At 43.3% G+C, this 18,859-nt stretch overlaps 1 protein-coding gene across 1 annotated transcript in view; it reads right to left on the minus strand.

Moving 5' to 3' along the window:
* Nucleotides 1–18,859, minus strand: part of KIF16B (kinesin family member 16B) — a 100,957-nt gene that overhangs the window by 10,740 nt on the left and 71,358 nt on the right. Inside the window, exons 22-25 of the mRNA XM_068128454.2 lie at nt 14,321–14,447; nt 12,365–12,487; nt 3,715–3,804; nt 3,532–3,615 (exon numbers count right to left, since the gene is read on the minus strand). Of these exons, the coding sequence (XP_067984555.1) occupies nt 3,532–3,615; nt 3,715–3,804; nt 12,365–12,487; nt 14,321–14,447 (424 nt within the window). The remainder of the gene's footprint in view (nt 1–3,531; nt 3,616–3,714; nt 3,805–12,364; nt 12,488–14,320; nt 14,448–18,859) is intronic.

An 18,859-nucleotide genomic window follows, 5' to 3' on the forward strand; every position in this document is an offset into this window, starting at 1 on the left:
ACAGGAAGGCGAGATGAGAGAAACCCATTCAGGGCCACACGTTGACTGCGACTAGAGAGGAAGTCCGCCAGCCATGCGTGGAGATTTCCATAGATACCAAAGTAGGAGAGTTTGGTGAGCAGAGCAGGGTGCCACACCGTATCGAAGGCATGTGATATGTCAAGGGAGACGGCTCTGATTTCCTGTTTGGCATTGAGGACATCCATCCATTGTTGAGACAGCAGAAGCAGCATGTCCAGAGTAGAGTGACCGGGTCTGAATCCAAATTGATGATCTGAGATAAAGCCATTGGAGAAGAGTAAGGATTTAATATCAGGAGCGATGATGGATTCCATGACCTTGCTGATGATTGCGAGCAGGCTGATTGGTCTGTTGTTGCAAGGATCTGTTTTTGCACCTTTTTTATGTAAAGCGGTGATGTTGGCTAATTTCCAAGCAGATGGGAGATGACCTTGAGCAAAAGACAGGGTGAAGAGAACAGAGAGAGGGTGTCAAAGACCTACAGAGCAGGATTTTAGGACCCGTGGGCTGATGCCGTCTGGTCCAGTTGCAGAATCAGAATCGAAGTTTGACAGAAACTTCTCCGCTTTGTCAGGAGAGGAGGACACAGAGTCCTGGAGCACCTGGGTTTGACTTGGTAAGGTGGGTACAGAGAAAGATGGGTTTGGGACACAAGATTTTGAGGCAAACACAGAATTGAGGCATTCAGCTTTTTTACGTGCGGAGTCAGCTGTGTAGCCGTTTGAGGTAAGGGAGGGGATGGAAGGGGAACAAACACCAGAAACAGATTTGACCAGATGCCACCAGGTTTTGGGAGAGGGAGAAAAGTTTGAGAGTTCAGTCTTGAGAGTAGAGAGATATTGTTTCCTGGCTCTCCTGAGGGTAGACACACACTTCACTTGTTCTAGGCTTTGTGAAAGGAACTGAGATTGCCTTCAGTTGGATTAACCTTCCAAGAGGCAAAGGCAAGTTGTTTCATGGCAACTGCCTCACCACAAGATTCTGTGTACCATGGACGGGAAGAAGGGTATGACAACTGAAGACAAGATGGGATAAATCTGTGCATGAGAGAGAGCAATTTTCTTTTGAAGAATTCCCAGGATGAGTTGATGTCAGAGGCAGTGGAGATGGGAGACCAGTCCAGGTGATTGATGGCTGCTTGAAAACCGTGCCAGTCGGCCTGAGTGAAATGCCAGACTCGTCAACACTGAGGAGGCTCTCTGAGAATGGCCACAGAGATGTCCACTTTAACAAGCACATGCTCAGATGAACCGATTTGAGCAGAAGAAGAACAGCAGACATTTGGAGGGAAGTTAGTCATAACCAAGTCTAGAAGAGATGATGTACCGTTGACTGAGATCCGGGTTGGGAAATTGACAGATTGTGTCAGTCCCGATGAGTCGCAGAAGTCCTTTGCTGAGGTGCCATGGCTGGTGAGAGAAGTACCTACACCCAGCCAGCTGGCATGATGACAGTTGAAGTCGCCACATATGAGGAAGAGAGAGTTGTGATGAGTGGATAGAAGTTGGTCCATGTTGTCAGACAGCGAGATGTAAATGGGTTGTTCTGGATTCGGATATTCACCAAAATCGAATTGATTCGTCCTTGTCACACACCCAATCTGTCCACAAAGTTTCATACGAATCCGTCCATAATGTTTTGAGATAGCATGCTACATGTTGGTTTTGCCCTATCCCTCAATGGTGAAGAATCACTTAAAAAATTGTCGGATCCAAATCCAGATCCGGATCGTCACCAAAATCTAATCATTTCGTTCTTGTCACACACCCAACTGCGCCACCAAATTTTGACCAAATCCGTCAACAATGTTTTGAGATACCTTGTTCACAGAAGAACAAACAAATAGACAGGGGTGAAAACATAACCTCCATCCACCTCCGGTGGTGGAGGTAATTAACAACTGCTTTTGATGGGCTTGACATACTAACATTTCATGCAGTACGGCATATATTTTTTATTATTTACATAAAAACATAATAGCCCTGAGTGGGCTGACGGTCATCTCTTGAGTTTATAGTTCAGACCTCTGCCGATTTGGAGGATCTCTCCTGGGAACCCCTTGATCCCCTGGGCCCATGATCCGAAATCAAAAAAATCTTAATCAATACAGCGGGATCCTGCCATTGACCATTGAGTAGAAGGGCTGTATCGAGTTTCAGAGTATCAGTTGATAAGGGACATGAAAGTTTTTGGGGGTAAGCCCCCCCCCCCCACCCCCTCCTCCTTCCCCGTTTGCCCCCATGATCTGAAATTGAAAATTGAGCCCGGGTGATTGTGGGGTTATGTTGTATTGATGTGTTAAGTTTTAGAACAATCAGCCAATTAATCTTTGCTTGATTTTGCTGTACTGTAGATACATGCCCTTTTGTCATTGATTTAGATTTTGTAAACAAGATCGAGGCTCATGTAAGAGCCAACATTAATGAAAAACAAAAACAAAAAACAAACGGACACAAGACGAAATAAAGGGAGAGGGATCCAAGATGGGGAGAGGGGAGGAAGCACACAAGTACAACATTTGAGAGCAGGGGCATCGGGAGATCTGTGGGAGGTAGAGGGTTTGGGGGGGAGGAGGTGTGGGCAGGGGGGTGGGGGGTGAGAGAGGTAAGAAAAAACATGGACACTGCTAGGACTTCCAGGAAAAAAGTCACTATTTCAGAAAAGTGGATCTGGGGTGAATTAACAGGGGTAGAAAAGATCAAGGTTTTGGATGGGGAAAGATAAGAAATGGTAGTGAACAGCTGTTTTAAAGACCTGGAGGGATGAGTGGGATTGAAGAGAGTGAGGGAGTTTGTTCCAGAGGCGGGAGAAAAGAGGAATAAAAGAGTGAAGGTGAGCAGAGAGCCTAGATTTTGGCAGTTCCACCAGAAAGAGGGTTGCAGGCAGACCTTGTGCGACCTGAAGGAGTACTTTGGAGAAAGAGCACAGACAGGGCTGAGGAGGGGTGGGGGGGGGGGGCTGGGCCAGAGAGGAGTCGGTAGATGACAGAAGGACCACCAACCTGCCTGCGGTGAGTGAGTGAAAGGCCCTCACAATCGGCTTCATCACGGAAGATTCCAATGATTCTGAAAGCTTTGGTTTCAACAGCGTGAAGCTGAGCGAGGTGTGAGGCAAGAGCACCAGCCCAGAGGGGAGAGCAGTATTCCATAGAGCTGCGGATGAAAGCCTTGTATGTGGTGAGGAGCTCAGGTGTGCCAAGGAAGGACTTCACACGACAGAGAATGCCCAGTTGGCGTCTGGCTTTGGAGGCCAGCTTGGAAATGTGTTTTTCCAAGGAAAGATCATGGCAGATTTTGAGACCCAAGAGATTGAGTGACAGTGACAGAACTATCCATGGCCTGGTTGGCCTCAGGGTCAGTGGTGGCGTAGGGTCCGAGTACGCACCTTGAGAACCCAGCGTGCATGCCGATACCATAACAGTATACTAATGCTCATTCATTGAATGCATTAGATGAAACTTCATTGGCCTTTGGCAATTAAAAATCAGTAAGTACACTAAATTTTATTCACCTCGAGATGCCCTCTTCTCTCCGACACAAATCTTTCATCCCATTTGGCAAAGAAACTTCGAGGAGGAAACTTCAGTGCTGACACCTGCAGACAGCGTGCCACATTAGTGACGAAAAACAACCTTACTCATGATGTACATGTGAGAAATACACAACATACATCCTACGGAAATGTTTTACCCACCTCCAAGTATCTTTCCTTCATGAGCTTATGCAAGTCTCGAAAACGGCTGTATCGTCGAAAAACCGTCCAAGTTTCATGAAGAACAGTCATCTGTAATCGTAGTGCAGAGCAGGGAAGCCAAATTGTGGCACAAGTATAAAACACACACAAAATACAAAACAAAAATGCATATTGTCATACAAGTAAATATATTCGACTCAATGAGTCATTTTCTAAACAGCTGTGTGTGGTGCATTTTATTTTTTTTTTTTATTTTTTTTTTGTATACAAGATCGAGGCTCGTGAAAGAGCTAACATTAATCACACAAAAAGACAAACCGACACACAAAACACAAAAAACAAGGGGAGCGGTAGACAAGATGGGGAGAGAGGGGGAAGGACACAAAAGAGAGGGGGAAGGACACAAACACAACATTTGAGAGCAGGGACATCGGGAGGACTTGGGGGGAGGTGGGAGAGGATTAAAACATATGAACACTGCAAGGACTCTGGGGTGAATTACCGGGGGTAGAAAAGATCAAGGTTTTCGATGGGGGAAGATAAGAGATGGTGGTGAACAGCTGTTTTAAAGACCTGGAGGGAGGAGTGGGATTGAAGGGAGTGGGGGAGTTTGTTCCAGAGGCGGGAGAAAAGGGGAATGAAAGAGTGAAGGTGAGCAGAGAGCCTAGACTTTGGCAGTTTAACCAGAAGAGGGTTGCAGGCAGATCTTGTGCGACCTGAAGGAATATTGGGGGGACAGAGCACAGAGAGAGCTGGGGGAGCAAGGCCGGAGAGGAGTCGGTAGAAGACAGAAAGACCACCAACCTGCCTGCGGTGAGTGAGTGAAAGGCCCTCAGCGTTGACTACATCGCAGGAGATTCCAATGATTCTGAAAGCTTTGGCCTCAACAGCGTGAAGCCGAGCAAGGTGTGAGGCAGGAGCACCAGCCCAGAGGGGGGAACAGTATTCCATTGAGCTGCGGATGAAAGCCTTGTATGTGGTGAGGAGCTCAGGTGTGCCAAGGAAGGACTTCGCACGACGGAGGATGCCCAGTCGGCGACTGGCTTTGGAGGCCAGCTTGGAAATGTGGTTTTCCCAAGAAAGATCATGGCAGATAGTGAGACCCAAAAGCTTGAGCGACAGAACTTCTTGGAGAGGATTGTTGAGAAAGTAGATGGGAGGGTTGTCCAGTCGGTCCTTTCGGAGAGACATTGTAAGAGTGTGAGATTTGTCAGGATTGAAAGACATGTTCCACTTGTTTGACCAGTCTGTGATTTTGTCCAGGTCTGCAGAGAGTGAGGAGGCTGCAGACTGCCGATCTGAGGGATGAGGAATGGAGCGACAGAGAGTAGAGTCGTCAGCAAAGAGATAGAGAGGATTTTCAAGAGAGTCAGAGAGATCATTGATGAAGACCAGAAAAAGCACAGGGCCCAGAACACTACCTTGGGGAACTCCAGCCTGAACAGGAAGAGGAGATGAGAGAAACCCATTCAGGGCCACACGTTGACTACGACCAGAGAGGAAGTCCGCCAGCCATGCGTGGAGATTTCCATGGATACCAAAGGAGGAGAGTTTGCAGAGCAGAGCAGGGTGCCAGACCGTATCGAAGGCACGTGAAATGTCAAGGAAGACAGCTCTAATTTCCTGTTTGGCGTTGAAGACCTCCATCCATTGTTGAGAAAGCAGAAGCAGCATGTCCAGAGTAGAGTGACCAGGTCTGAAACCAAATTGATGATCAGAGATCAAGCCATTGGAGAAGAGGAAAGATTTAATATCTGAAGCAATGATGGATTCCATGACTTTGCTGATAATTGGGAGAAGGCTGATTGGTCTGTAGTTGCTGGGATCTGTTTTTGCACCTTTTTTGTGCAAAGCGGTGATGTGAAATGATGTTTTACAGTCATGTGAAAAAGTAAGTACACCCCATGTAAAGTTTTGACTTTTTCAACATATTTCAACATACAGATATTTGATCTTTATTTCAACAATATTGATAGATAAAGGTGATATAATATAACGAATATCATGAAACATTTACATTTTGTAGTCCATTGTATTTTTTAAATAAACATAAATGCAAATTTTGCATGTGGGAAAAGTAAGTACACACTTGGCTCTAATAGGTGGTATTGCCCCCTTTGGAAGAAAACCTCAAGTAGGCGTTTCTTATAACTGTCTACCAGTCTCTGACATCGACTGGGAGAAATTTTTGCCCACTCCTCCATGCAGAATTCTTTCAGCTGTGCGATGTTTGAGGGGTTTCTTGCATGCACAGCTCGTTTCAAATCCCCCCACAACATCTCGATGGGATTTAGATCCGGGCTTTGACTTGGTCATTCCAGAACCCTCCATTTCTTTCTTTTCAGCCATTCCTTGGTGGATTTACTGGTATGTTTAGGGTCATTGTCATGTTGCAAAGTCGACCTTCGGTTGAGCTTCAACTTTCCGACAGATGGCCTCATATTATCCTCAAGCACCCTCTGGTACAATGAAGAATTCATAGTGGATTCTATGATGGTGAGCTGCCCAGGCCCTGATGTAGCAAAGCTGCCCCAAACCATAATATTTCCAACACCATGCTTTACAGTTGGTATCAGGTTCTTGTGGTCAAATTCTGTCTTTGGTTTTCACCAAACTCATCTTCTGGTACTGTGGCCAAATAGCTCTACCTTTGACTCATCTGTCCAGTGCACATTGTTCCAGAAGTGCTGGTCTTTGCCTTGGTGTTCATTGGCAAACTTTAGTCTTGCCCTGATGTTTTCTGGACAGCAAAGGTTTCCTCCTGGCACACCTCCCGTGTAGATCAAATTTGTGCAGCCTCTTTCTAATGGTAGACTCGTGCACTTTGACATCAACAGTGGCAAGAGCTGCCTGTAGGTCCCGTGATGACATTCTGGGGGTCTTAGAGACTTCTTTCAGCATCTTGCGGTCTGCTCTCGGGCTGAACTTGCTGGGGCGGCCTGGCCTGAACAAGTTGGCAGTTGTTTGGAATCTTCTCCACTTGTAGATTATCTTCCGGACAGTCGAATGATTGATTTCAAATTGTTTGGAGATCTTTTTAAATCCCTTCCCAGACTCGGAGGCATCTATAATCTTCTTTCTGAAGGCCTCAGAGAGCTCTTTTGATCTAGGCATGGTGACGCCATACACTTCAACAACAAAGAGCAAACGAAACTAAATGTCTGAGGTTTAAATGAGACAGGTTCCTCCAAGATCCTCTCTAACGATGTTCTAATCATTTGCACCTGAGCTGGTGCACCGATTCTAATTTTAGGTATTTGAAGTAGTGATAAATGTAAGGGTGTACTTACTTTTTCCACATGCGAAATTTGCATTTATGTTTATTTAAATTATACAATGGACTACAAAATGTAAATGTTTCATATTTGTTGTATTATCTATCAATATTGTTGAAATGAAGATCAAATAGCTGTATGTTGAAATATGTTGAAAAAGTCAAAACTTTACATGGGGTGTACTTACTTTTTCACGTGACTGTATGTTGAGCGACACAAGAGTTAGCAAGAGTTCCCTAACTTTTGATGTCATTTTATATTCACTTTCAAAATGTCAGTTCAAACAAGACTTCCTCTGTGAAAAAAGGCAATTTAAAACGCTTGTTTAATCGCCAACCCCTCTGGGTCCAACTCGTCATATTACGGACATATAGTCCATGGGCCAGACCCCAGAATTTCATGGATTGGTACCACCTGGGGTGGCAAAATCTCACTGTGTTTTCTTGAAAGGCACATACCCATAGATGGAAAAAAAACTTTGAAGCCAAGCTTGGAACGGTAGCTTAGTGCTAGTAATCACCTCTTAAAGATGGAGGAATGGGCCTGATCTGGGACCCGAAATTATGGGGTAGGGGAAATATAAATTGCGATATCGTTTGAACTAATGGTCCAATTGCTACAAATAACCACTGAAAATGTTGGAAATTTTATGTTCTACATAACTATATCTATTATTTGCCAATATGCTAATTAAGTAGGTCACTAGAGGTCAAAAGGTCACGAAATTTGACGCCTGATTAAAATCTGGCCATCCATCCAAAATATCATCACAGTTACCCTACCAATGGGAATTTCTCAGCCAAAATGGGCTCAAATAGAAGTTAATAAGTGTCCAAGTCTATTTTATGCCTAAAAGTGTGGATTTTATTTGTATCTGAGCCATGGTACATAACGGAATTTGACACATCTTTGAAAACGGCCATTTTTAGCCCGAAAAACATCCAAAATGAATGATGTCAATATGCTGATATTTAATTAGCATTTTTTTTAACTTTCAGGCAATAATGGAGGGCACTGGAGATCTAGACCAAGTACCCTTACTGCCACGCAAGTTGACCCGTTCCTCCTGCATCTTTGAGTGCGAGGACACAGACATCGAGCTGAATTCGCCCCAAGATCGTGCATCGTGGGAACGACTTCTGAAAGCAGCCGAGATCCGGAAGCATGCCGGCATTCTTAGGATTGCTGCCACTGCCAGTGATGATGAGATCCCACGAGTCCTGTATCACAGGGGATGCAGGAATCAATTCGTTAAGAAATGTGACCTGGATGCTATTGAAAAAGCGGCATCCACAGAGAAGCCGGATGAGCCGGGATGGAAAGAACTGAACCGGAGAAAGTCATCAGCAGGTCTAACCTCGTCATCACGCGTGTATGAACCAGTCTGCATCTTCTGCCTGAAAAGCAGCAAGTATCTCACAAGCAGCAAAACAAGAGAGCCCTTGGTCCAATGCGTCGATCTACATTCAGATCAGACGGTTAGGCAGGCAGCAGTAGACCAAAGTGATCCAAGAATGATGGCGATTACGTCCTGAGACCTAGTTACAGCTGAGGGCCACTACCACCGGTCTTGTTATTGTCGGTATACCAAACAGACAAGCTCCAAGACCAAATCTGAAACTGGTGGTGATCCGGTGGCATTCCACACAGACCTAGACGAGGAGTATACTAAGACTGAAGAACATTGTTATGGTGGACTGTTCAGGTTCATTAGGGATGTTATATTTGAGAAGCCTCAAGTGATATGAATGACTGAGTTGTGCAAATACCTGCTTGATTTGTTTGTAGAATCTGGTGTAGGCCTAGGTGAGGTTAAAACATCCATTAAAAAGCACATCCATAGAAAGATCAAGGGGGAGTTTGGGGAGAGTATACATATGATACCAGATGAGATGGGCAAATTGCTGGTCTATCCTGCCAACCTTTCACTGTCCCAGCTGGTGAAAGAAAACCAGAGGCTTAAAGAGGAACTCCTAGCTACCAAGCAGAACACCTCCAAGGTAAGTATGATGATCTACAGAGCAGCCAGGAGGAGGCAGACACCCGGCTACTCCTACATGCCGAGCACTGCGGCAGGTCTGGTCTGACAGCTGCTGTCATCGTGTCACCAGACACTGATGTTGTCATCTTGGCAATGGCCTTCACACCAAAGTTAAAATGCCCAGTATATTTCAAATTGGGATCCAAGATGCGCACTGAATACATCGAGATTAAGAAAGCTGCAGATGCCCTTGGTCTTGAAAAATGTGCCTGCCTCCTGGGTCTCCATTCATTCACGGGTTGCGACACCGTGAGCAGCTTTGCTGGCCGGGGCAAAGTTTCAGCTCTTCGGCTTCTAAGCCACGAGGAACAGATGACTACCCTGCAGTCATTAGGCCAATCATGGGCCCTATCAAATGATCAATCCAGCGACTAGAGGCACTGGCTTGTTCCCTCTACAGCGCCAGGACAGCCATCAACAGCATCAATGAGTTGCGTTTCAACATCTTTTGTGCGAAGAAAGGCGAAGCCGAGTCTTGGCAACTCCCCCCCTGCGCATCTTACTTGCTCAAACACTGTAAGAGGGCCAACTACCAATGTGCAATCTGGAAGAGAAGTTTGGACAGGAATCCAGATATTCCGTCTCCGTGTGGCCATGGATGGAGGGTAGATGACAGACAGTTGGTGATTGACTGGGGTGACGCACCACCTGCCCCTGAGGCTGTCATGGAGTTGATGGCCTGCAACTGTCTAAGGCAGTGCTTGGAGGAGAGCTGTTCCTGCCTCCAGAACAGGATGAGGTGCACATACCTATGCAAGTTGCAGACTTGTAGCATCATGCAAGAGGAGGAGGAAGAGGAGGAACATGGCAAGGTTGAATTTGAAGGCTCATCTGATGATGACGACAACAGTGACTCTGACGAAGATTGAGATGCAACTCAGACATGGATACTGGGGCCCCTTTAATGGACACTCTCATACTGTAGGAGGATGTGATGCTTGGTAGTGCAAGGGTTAAACTCTGATGAAACAATTAATAAATGTATTGATTAGTTTTATTGATCTCTCTGGGGGAGATACATGTAGTTGTATTTCATGCTCTTCAGGACACTCTTCAGCATCTTTGAACCAGTAGGATTAGGCTGGGACTTGAGGCTTAAATAGGCCTACCAAATCCATAAAGAGGAATTTCTAGCAGGTATCAATATTTTTATATGTTGTTAAGGGATGATTTACCATGTTTCATGAGGTCTTCTGTCAGATGGACGTAAAAAATGCATACCTGAGGTTCAATGGTGAATGACCTTGACCTTGACTACAGGTGACCTTTAAATGCCTAACAGCCCTAAACTAAATAAGAGCACATTTTCACATGATATTTGACATTTGTATTAAAATGTTGTTTGAAGGATTTTTTATTAACACCAACACATTGGCATCTTCCATTTTTGCGTGTTTTTCAGGCTAAAATGGCCGTTTTCAAAGATGTGTCAAATTCCGTTATGTACCATAGCTCAGATACAAATAAAATCCACACTTTTAGGCATAAAATGGACTTGGACACTTATTAACTTCTATTTGAGCCCATTTTGGCTGAGAAATTCCCATTGATAGTTTAACTGTGGTGATTCTTTTGGACGGATGGCCAGATTTAAAGCAGGGGTCAACTTTTGTGACCTTTTGACCTCTAGTGACCTACTTAATTAGCATATTGGCAAATAATAGATATAGTTATGTAGAACATAACATTTCCAACATTTTGAGTGGTTATTTGTAGCAATTGGACCATTAGTTCAAACGATATCGCAATTTATATTTCCCCTACCCCATAATTTTGGGTCCCGGATCGGGCCCAGTCCTCCATCTTTTAGAGGTGATTACTAGCACTAAGCTACCATTCCAAGCTTGGCTTCAAAGTTTTTTTTCCATCTATGGGTATATGCCTTTCAAGAAAACACAGTGAGATTTTGCCACCCCAGGTGATACCAATATCTGGTCTGGCTCATGGACGAATACACATGAAAAGCCTTCACCTCTACCTTTATTGTCGTTTGGACATATTTCTCTTCTCTATTCTCCATTTTCACACTGACAACCACATTTTGATTTTAGTTTAATTTTTACATGGACTGTGAACATTAAAGAAAAAGCTGGTAGAAGGCCTGCAACGATGGTCTGAACTACTCCCAGATACAGCTTGTTGTTGCAACATTAACCGAACATAACACTGTTATTAACCCGAGTTATTAACCCAGGGGGTTGAGGAAGAATGTAAATAAGACAAAAAGTAGAATTTGGGGGAGGGGGGAGGGGGGCTGGGGTGGGGGGAAGGGGGAGGGGTGGGGTGGGGGGAGGGGGAGAGGGGGGAGGGGTGGGGTGGGGGAGGGGGAAAGGGAAAGAGAGAAAGACAGAGGGAGCAGGAGGATGGGAGGAGGGGGAGTGGGACTTTCCTTCTGAATCCATCCTGTCTGTCCGCCCTCCCTCCCCCCATACCCAAGTTTTGGTCAAGTCTCCCTCTATTTTGTCCTTCAACTCCACCACACCCCCAATCTCTGCTGTACTTCTTGTCCTGGTGCATCCTGATGTATTCAGTGTTCTAACTCTCCCATGAGCCTCGACTCTATATACAAAAAAAACATGTCATAAGTGGCAACCATTGTGCAGGCTTGATGGGACAAATGGTTTCTTTGTGTTGAAGTTCGTTGGAAGGGAAATCATCTATTATATATTGTGAACCGTGGTGTCTGTCCGTTGCATTCTCTGTCTCCCGTTTATGTCAGCCGTTTCCCACGCTGCATTTGAAAACCTTAACATTCACTTTTGAAATCATGGGAGAAGAGGCATGATTAATGTTAATGCCATATTTTATTTCGCACGTGATATTTGCCCTCTTTTTAGACAAATCCAACCTCTGCCGCGCGATGTTGCACCACCATTTTGTGGAGGGGTGGTATAAGTAGCTCAGAGCTCTGAGTGAAACCAACAATGCAACACAATTTACCTTTCTAAAGTCCACGAAATAATATAAATTGATAAATTAACTTAAACTTTTCCCGTCACTGGGGAGGGGGTACTTTTGCTAGTCTGTAATAAAACAGATTGGTGTTTGACAGGTAGAATCAGCCACATCAATTATTCAGTAAAACGACTTAGTAAATCAGTAAGTAGATCAAGTAACAAAAATCGTAACATGGATAATTAGCTTTCCAACGGTACCATTTGTATTATTGTACGACGGCAGAAGCTCTTTACGTTACGGATGGAGAAACTGAGCTCCTTTAATATACAGACGTGCATTATCAGAAATTCTAACAAGTGAGACACAAAAGATGAAGTAGAAGCATAAATTATTGGCTGCAACCCCAACTCTCAAAAACTCACACATGCCATCTTACCTTCACTTCAAACTCATAATGCGTATCCCTGCCTTGACCCCGCAACATGTAGCGTGGAATCGACACCTTTATTGGATCTATCATAGTGGACATGTCCACATCCATAGGTCTGTGTATTAAGCTCTGGGGGTAAGGTGAACAGAACGATAGAAGGTCATGGCAAACTTTGCAGACAAAATGCAGTACGGTGGGTATAACAGACGTAGGTGCAATTGTACTCTGAAAATAATCTGGTTTTTGAGATGAAAAGCACAAATTACAACAGTTACTCTTGTATCTCGTATTTTAACCTCTGCAATGAAGTGTCAGTAGATTCATTTTCTTCACCCTGAGAAAGAAAATAAATACACGAAAATATTTACAATTAAAGCATGTCATAGATGGACTCGTAGTATTTCTCTTGTGAAGAGGCATTTGAGAACTTCACTCTACCATTGCAAAATCGCACCAAACTTTAGATATTTAAAGATCCTTCAAAAAGCAAAGGTGCTGTTCTTCTCTATGTGCTGGCACCACAGCTTCACATTTGTCTCTCCTGTATTGTATGGAATCCCAAGCTCTCAAAATTATCATTATCTCCCGTGATGAGGCTGATGGATAGGGTGTTACTCTCACATTGCAGACAGATCAGTGGTCTCTCCTGTTTTTTACTTTGTATTCTCCAACATTGATCTTCTGCTGTCTGTCCTCTGACCCTCCCCAAAACTTCCAGGATGCACGAATTCTTCCAGTAACCCCAGCCCATACTTATGCCAAGTTTGATTGAAATCCCTGATGTAATTCACAAGTTAATGGTCATTGATCACATGGTCAAAGGTCACATGAGATTACCAAAGGTCACATGACCATATACCTTCGACCTTCTGACCCCAAAATCTACCCAGTTCATCTTTACATCACAATAGATATTGTACCAAGTTTGATCAAAATCCCTTCAGCAGTTCACAAGTTATCGCAGTAATGAAAATCTGCTACGCATGGCACGGATGGACAGGTAGCCTGAAAACAGAATGTCTCCGGCTCCTCCGGCTGCAGTCGTAAAATTTAAAATGTATATATTGTTTTTCCAGGCTCTAAAGCTCGTGGGGGAGCTGTGACATAAATCATGCACACATGCAGACAGATATACGAGACAAAACCAGACTTGACTTTCATACAAACAGCCGCTGAGATTGGGGGAAAATGATGTCACTTCCTGGAGCACCTTGGGTACCAGCAAAGGTAACTTTATGATATCGCTTTTGTCTCTGCACTCTGCAAGGCAATCAAGGAAGGATTTGCTCCTCCCCATGGTTGCAAACCTAAGGGGTTTTTTCCATGCTATAACCTTTAAATGCTGAGCATCAAGCAAGCAGCACGTACCATTTTAAAAGTCTTTGGCATAACTCGGCCAGGGTTTGAACCACCGACCTTCCCAGACTCAGAGGGGAAGCTCGAACCATTACACCACCGAATATGTACAAAGTTTCAGCTTTTTATGACAGCATTCCTGGGATGATGAACATAAAGCAATTAAAGATATCATTTTATTGACTATTTCATTTGTAACATTTTGCGGCAAAACTTTAGTTTTCAATGGCTTTGAATCCATCAGATAAAGAATATATAACAAGATTCATGCGTAACCTTCTTCAAATAATTCCTGACATCTGCAAAGAATAACCAATTGTGTATTTCAGACTCTTCAGCATGATATTCTGTGAAAAATTCCAAATGCATATCCGTCTGATGTAGTAATGTGGATGTACATTTGGTAAAGTTTTTTTTTTTAAATCAACACTGCATTGTCACTAGACATTGAAAAGTATCACATTGCAACTAAGCATTCGAGTTATAGAGTAGACAAACAGACATCCAACCAAGAGCTCCGGTTGGAGAAGCCACATTAAAATTATTGCAAAGTTTAAAGGGATTCTTATATTTGCAAGAGATTTATTTTTGGGCAATACAACTTACACAAGGCCCAGTGGGAAAATGGAAATCGTGCATCCGTGCTTCGGACTCTCCGCTCGTCGTGCTCGAGTGTCTACGCTGCTCCCTTGAAAGTCTCTTTTGCACTTCATCTTCGATTAAGACTCCGAGTCTGCAGGATATATCACAACACCATGGCCATCTCTCCAAGGCAAACGCTTCCTGATATCTCTACAATGAACACAAGAATCGTTTCTTCATTACATCTTTCTTCTTCATTGTTACCGTATATTTATTTTAAACTGCAGTACATAAAACCTGTGGTCAAATAAATTGTGATGGACCTTTGGGAAGTATAAGGCTAAAACGGAATCACTGAAACATAGGCAGCGGCTCAGACATTTCTAATTTAGCACAATGGTTTGGCCTACAGCATTTCTTCTGCTGACAGGAAACAGCTCTCACAAGCCCACCAGGCCCAAAATAATCCAAACCAAACGTCTGTGCTTTTGGCCCTTAAGTGCTTCTGAAAAATGATGAATCCCAGCAGGATTTGTAACACAAACTTTCACACACAACTGGCAGCTTCAACAGAATAAAAGCCGCCATAGCAAATACCGTAAGAGCTTAAAGACATTGCTTACAATGAAAGATCATCACGTTTGCATAATATTTCCTTGACATACTGAAAAGAAAGTTTATAAACATGTATTTGCAGCACTAGATGTTGTAGAATTCCACGGGAGAAATTGTACGATACACAATGGATTAGCACGAGAAAAAAAAAAGAATGGAGAGTAATGGAATGAGTGATGCAATGGGGAAGAAATAAGCAGACATAAAAGAAACAAATGAACAGGATATGATAAAATAAAACCTGTAGGTATAAGTGGGATGAGTCAGGAGAGGTTAAAACAAAGTCATATGTTGTGATGGAAGCACCTTGCTTATTTGACGTACTGGAGGACAGAATACGATTGGACTGACAACAGAGGACAATTATGGAGAAGAAAAGGATGATAGAGGAGTGGAGATGACTGGACATTGGAGGCTTGAACAACGATGAATGAGTGCATTCTGATCAGGCTTGTGAGGTGTGGAAGCCAAAACAGAGTGTAAAACGAGATGAAAAACAGCATAATGAAGAGGTAACCATCTGTCCATCGTGAGAAAGTAGTACGGCATGAGCTTTGGCCACTAGATGAGTGATGGCAATGATGTTCAGTGCTTTGATCTCCACAGAATCCAGAGATTTGTGACAACCAATAGAGATTGACCAATAATCCATTATACTATGCATTTAAATTCATTGCAGGCTTATAAGCTGGGGAGTACCGAGGAAGAGGTTGACATGGTGTCTATGAGAATGCACAGTCCACACCTAGTTTTCGAAGTCAGCTACAAAATGTACTTTGCCTAAAAGAGGCCATGACTAGTGGGACAGATCAGTTCCTTGAGTTGTTAAAATAAGTAGAATGGACTGTTGGTCTTTTTGGAGATGTATAGGAAAGATGCAACACTCACTGATTTTAATATGCATTATTATTGGAGGTAATATATATTATTTTTAAAAACCTTATGCAGGTCAGTGGACACCACAGTGGTCTCTGTAGGAACATAGACCCGTGATGCTCAACTCATCTCCAGGCCAGATTCATGAGCAGCCAGGAGTCGAACCCAGAGCAGTAAGGGCAATACAACGAGGCCTTGTCCACTTGACAACCAAAATGTGAGAAATGCGATGCTGCCAATATTTTACTTGTATGACAATTTGCTTGACATTATAAATACAAAATGGCTTCAAAACGGCAGAGAATTTTCCAAAGGAATAAATCATTTACATAATAACAAAGTCATAGACACAAAAAGCTGCCAGATAGGATGTTGGATAAGGAAAGCAGATGAAAAAGTGTCATCAAAAACTACACACATTTGTTGTTTTTTTTCCCGTGTACCTAGACTTCAATGTACTAGCTTCATTTATCCTTTAAACTGTTATTGCCACCAGAAGAAAAGTTTCCAAGTTTCTCTTTCCGCCACATCTCAGGTGCTTCAAAACATTTTCTCTATCAGTGAATCAGTAGCCACTGTGCTGGGACTTCAATCGGCAGGATTCCCTTGACATCACGGAAAAGGGATCTTTCTAGCTGAGTATTGGGTGCGATTTGTTTTTGGGTAGTGGTGATCTAGTGTGCTTCAATTACCATACATGGATACCAATTCATTTTCAGGATCCTGGTGGTCAAGCCACGCTTAGTCATTGGTTACCAGACGAGTGATAAAGGTGACTTGATTTGTGTTGAACCAGTTCCCAACATTATACCTGCCAATGCAGTCGACTGCTGAGGTTTTGGTGGACTCATCTCGCAAGACCTTGGATGTATTTGGCCACTGGTGAATGTGGATATTGGTGATATTGCTGCATTCAGAAATTCTAAGTTACTTGGATATTTTGGTGGCGTCAGAGCGGTTAACCGACATGATCAATGTGTCGACCACGGGAATAGATTGTGGGCCTGTCGTATCTGCTGTCCATCCTAACCTGGAGACATCTTCAAGGAACTCGTATCCATCCTTAAAGTCAGCAACCCATTTGGGTGCAGCAACCGTGCATTTATTTTGAGCTGACACCTTCAATACCAGAGGTAGATCATTTCATCAGCAAAGCAAGATGGTAGACAGTAATGTGTTTTTTGTGGATAAAACCCATTCATAAAACAGATAAAGCACATGTCCAATCTGATGTACTGTTACTGAGCGTTGGTTCTGTCGAAGCTGTTTCTGGGCCTAGAGTCATGCGAGGCAGTATGCAAAATTAAAAACTAGAAAGCATCTGAAAATGGAAAGTCTGTCCACGTCCGTTTGTATTCAGATGTCTTCTTCTTCTTCTTCCGTAAGATTAAAATAACGAAAACAGTTTTAAAAACAAAGACAAAATGAAAATTTATGATTTTGAGCAGCCTTGACCTTTGAGCTTTAGATTTTAAAAAAAATCAGCTTCTAGCTTTTGATTGGTGAACCAATTCTGTGACCCAGTATGCAAATTCTTAAAATGTCAGGTCAATTGGACGAAAATTGACGATTTTATACAACCTAGACTGTTTGATCAAAAAAAACAACAATCAGCTTCTCGCTTTTGATTGCTGAATCAATTCAGTGACCTAATATGAAAATTCTTTAAATGTCAGGTTAATCAGGTGAAAATTGGTGATTTTATACAACCTTGACCTTTGACCTTTCGATATGAAAAAGAACAATCAGCTTCTAGCTTTTGATTGGTGGGTGAACCAATTCAGTGACCAAATATGCAAATTCTTAAAATTTCAGATCAATCGGATGAAAATTGACGATTTTAAGCAACACTGACCTTTGAACTTCTGAACTTTTGACCCAATCATTAATTTGCCTTCTCCATATTCTCATAAAGCTTTGTTGAAAAATTGATGACAAAACTCAAATGGCAAATTGAAATTTCAGGTCAATTGGATGAAAATTGATTTTATGTGACAGTGACCTTTAACCTTTTTACAAAATCATTAATTTACATTCTCCGTATTATCATAATAAAGCTTTGGTGAACATTTTATGACAATAGCTCAAATGGTAAAAAAGGTTATGACCCGGACACACCCAGATGAACACACCCGAACGGATACATCCGGACGGACGGACGGACGGACGGACGGACGGACACACACACACACACACACACACACACACACACACACACACACACACACACACACACACACACACACACACACACACACACACACACACACACACACACACACACGCACACACACAAACACACTTACAAAATACCATCTCCTGCTGTGCAGGGAACAGGCTAACTATATAGTACTGAAATAACAGTGTAGAGATAAGAATAGAAAATCTAAAGGTGCCAAAGTTAGCACAAGGTATGTAATGAAACTGAAGAAGAAGAGGGGGTTCTGGGGTGTGGTGATCTAATGCGTGCTGGATATAGTCGAGCGCTCTTTATGTGTGAAGGGAGAATCCCGCGTTCTGAACGCACTATGTACTGGTCTGCGCTGCATTCATCTTGGTAAGACCAGATCGCTGGCTTGGTCTTTATACTATGCTTGAGTAAACTTTGTACTTATATTGTATACAATTCAATAGCTAATATGTTAATTGCTTGTGTGCCTAGGACTTGTGTGAATCGATTTCAATGAAGCCTCACTTCTGCGAACGAGGTATTGGATGAATTCCATTACAATTTATTGAAATCGATTCTGTGAAGCGCTGAAACAATGGACAAGTTCATCAAGCTGGAGCAATTCGGAGGTGATCCTAATGCCAGAGATGCATCCAGTCAGTGGACCCACTGGTTCCATTCCCTGGGGCTCTACCTGGGTTTGGTGCTGGAAATCACCGACGCGCAGAAATTGAATGTACTTTCTTGCAACGTGACACATTCCGTCTACGAATACTTCTCCCACTGCGCGACCCATGAGAACGCTGTGGATACCTTGACGGCTCTTTATGTCAAACCTCGGAGCACCATTTACGCATGGCACCTTCTTGCGACGCGCCAACAAGAACCATCGGAGTCTTTGG

The sequence above is a fragment of the Myxine glutinosa genome, chromosome 9 (genome assembly GCF_964187855.1).
Source record: "Myxine glutinosa chromosome 9, kmMyxGlut1.1, whole genome shotgun sequence".
In the NCBI taxonomy this organism is placed as follows: Eukaryota; Metazoa; Chordata; class Myxini; order Myxiniformes; family Myxinidae; genus Myxine; species Myxine glutinosa.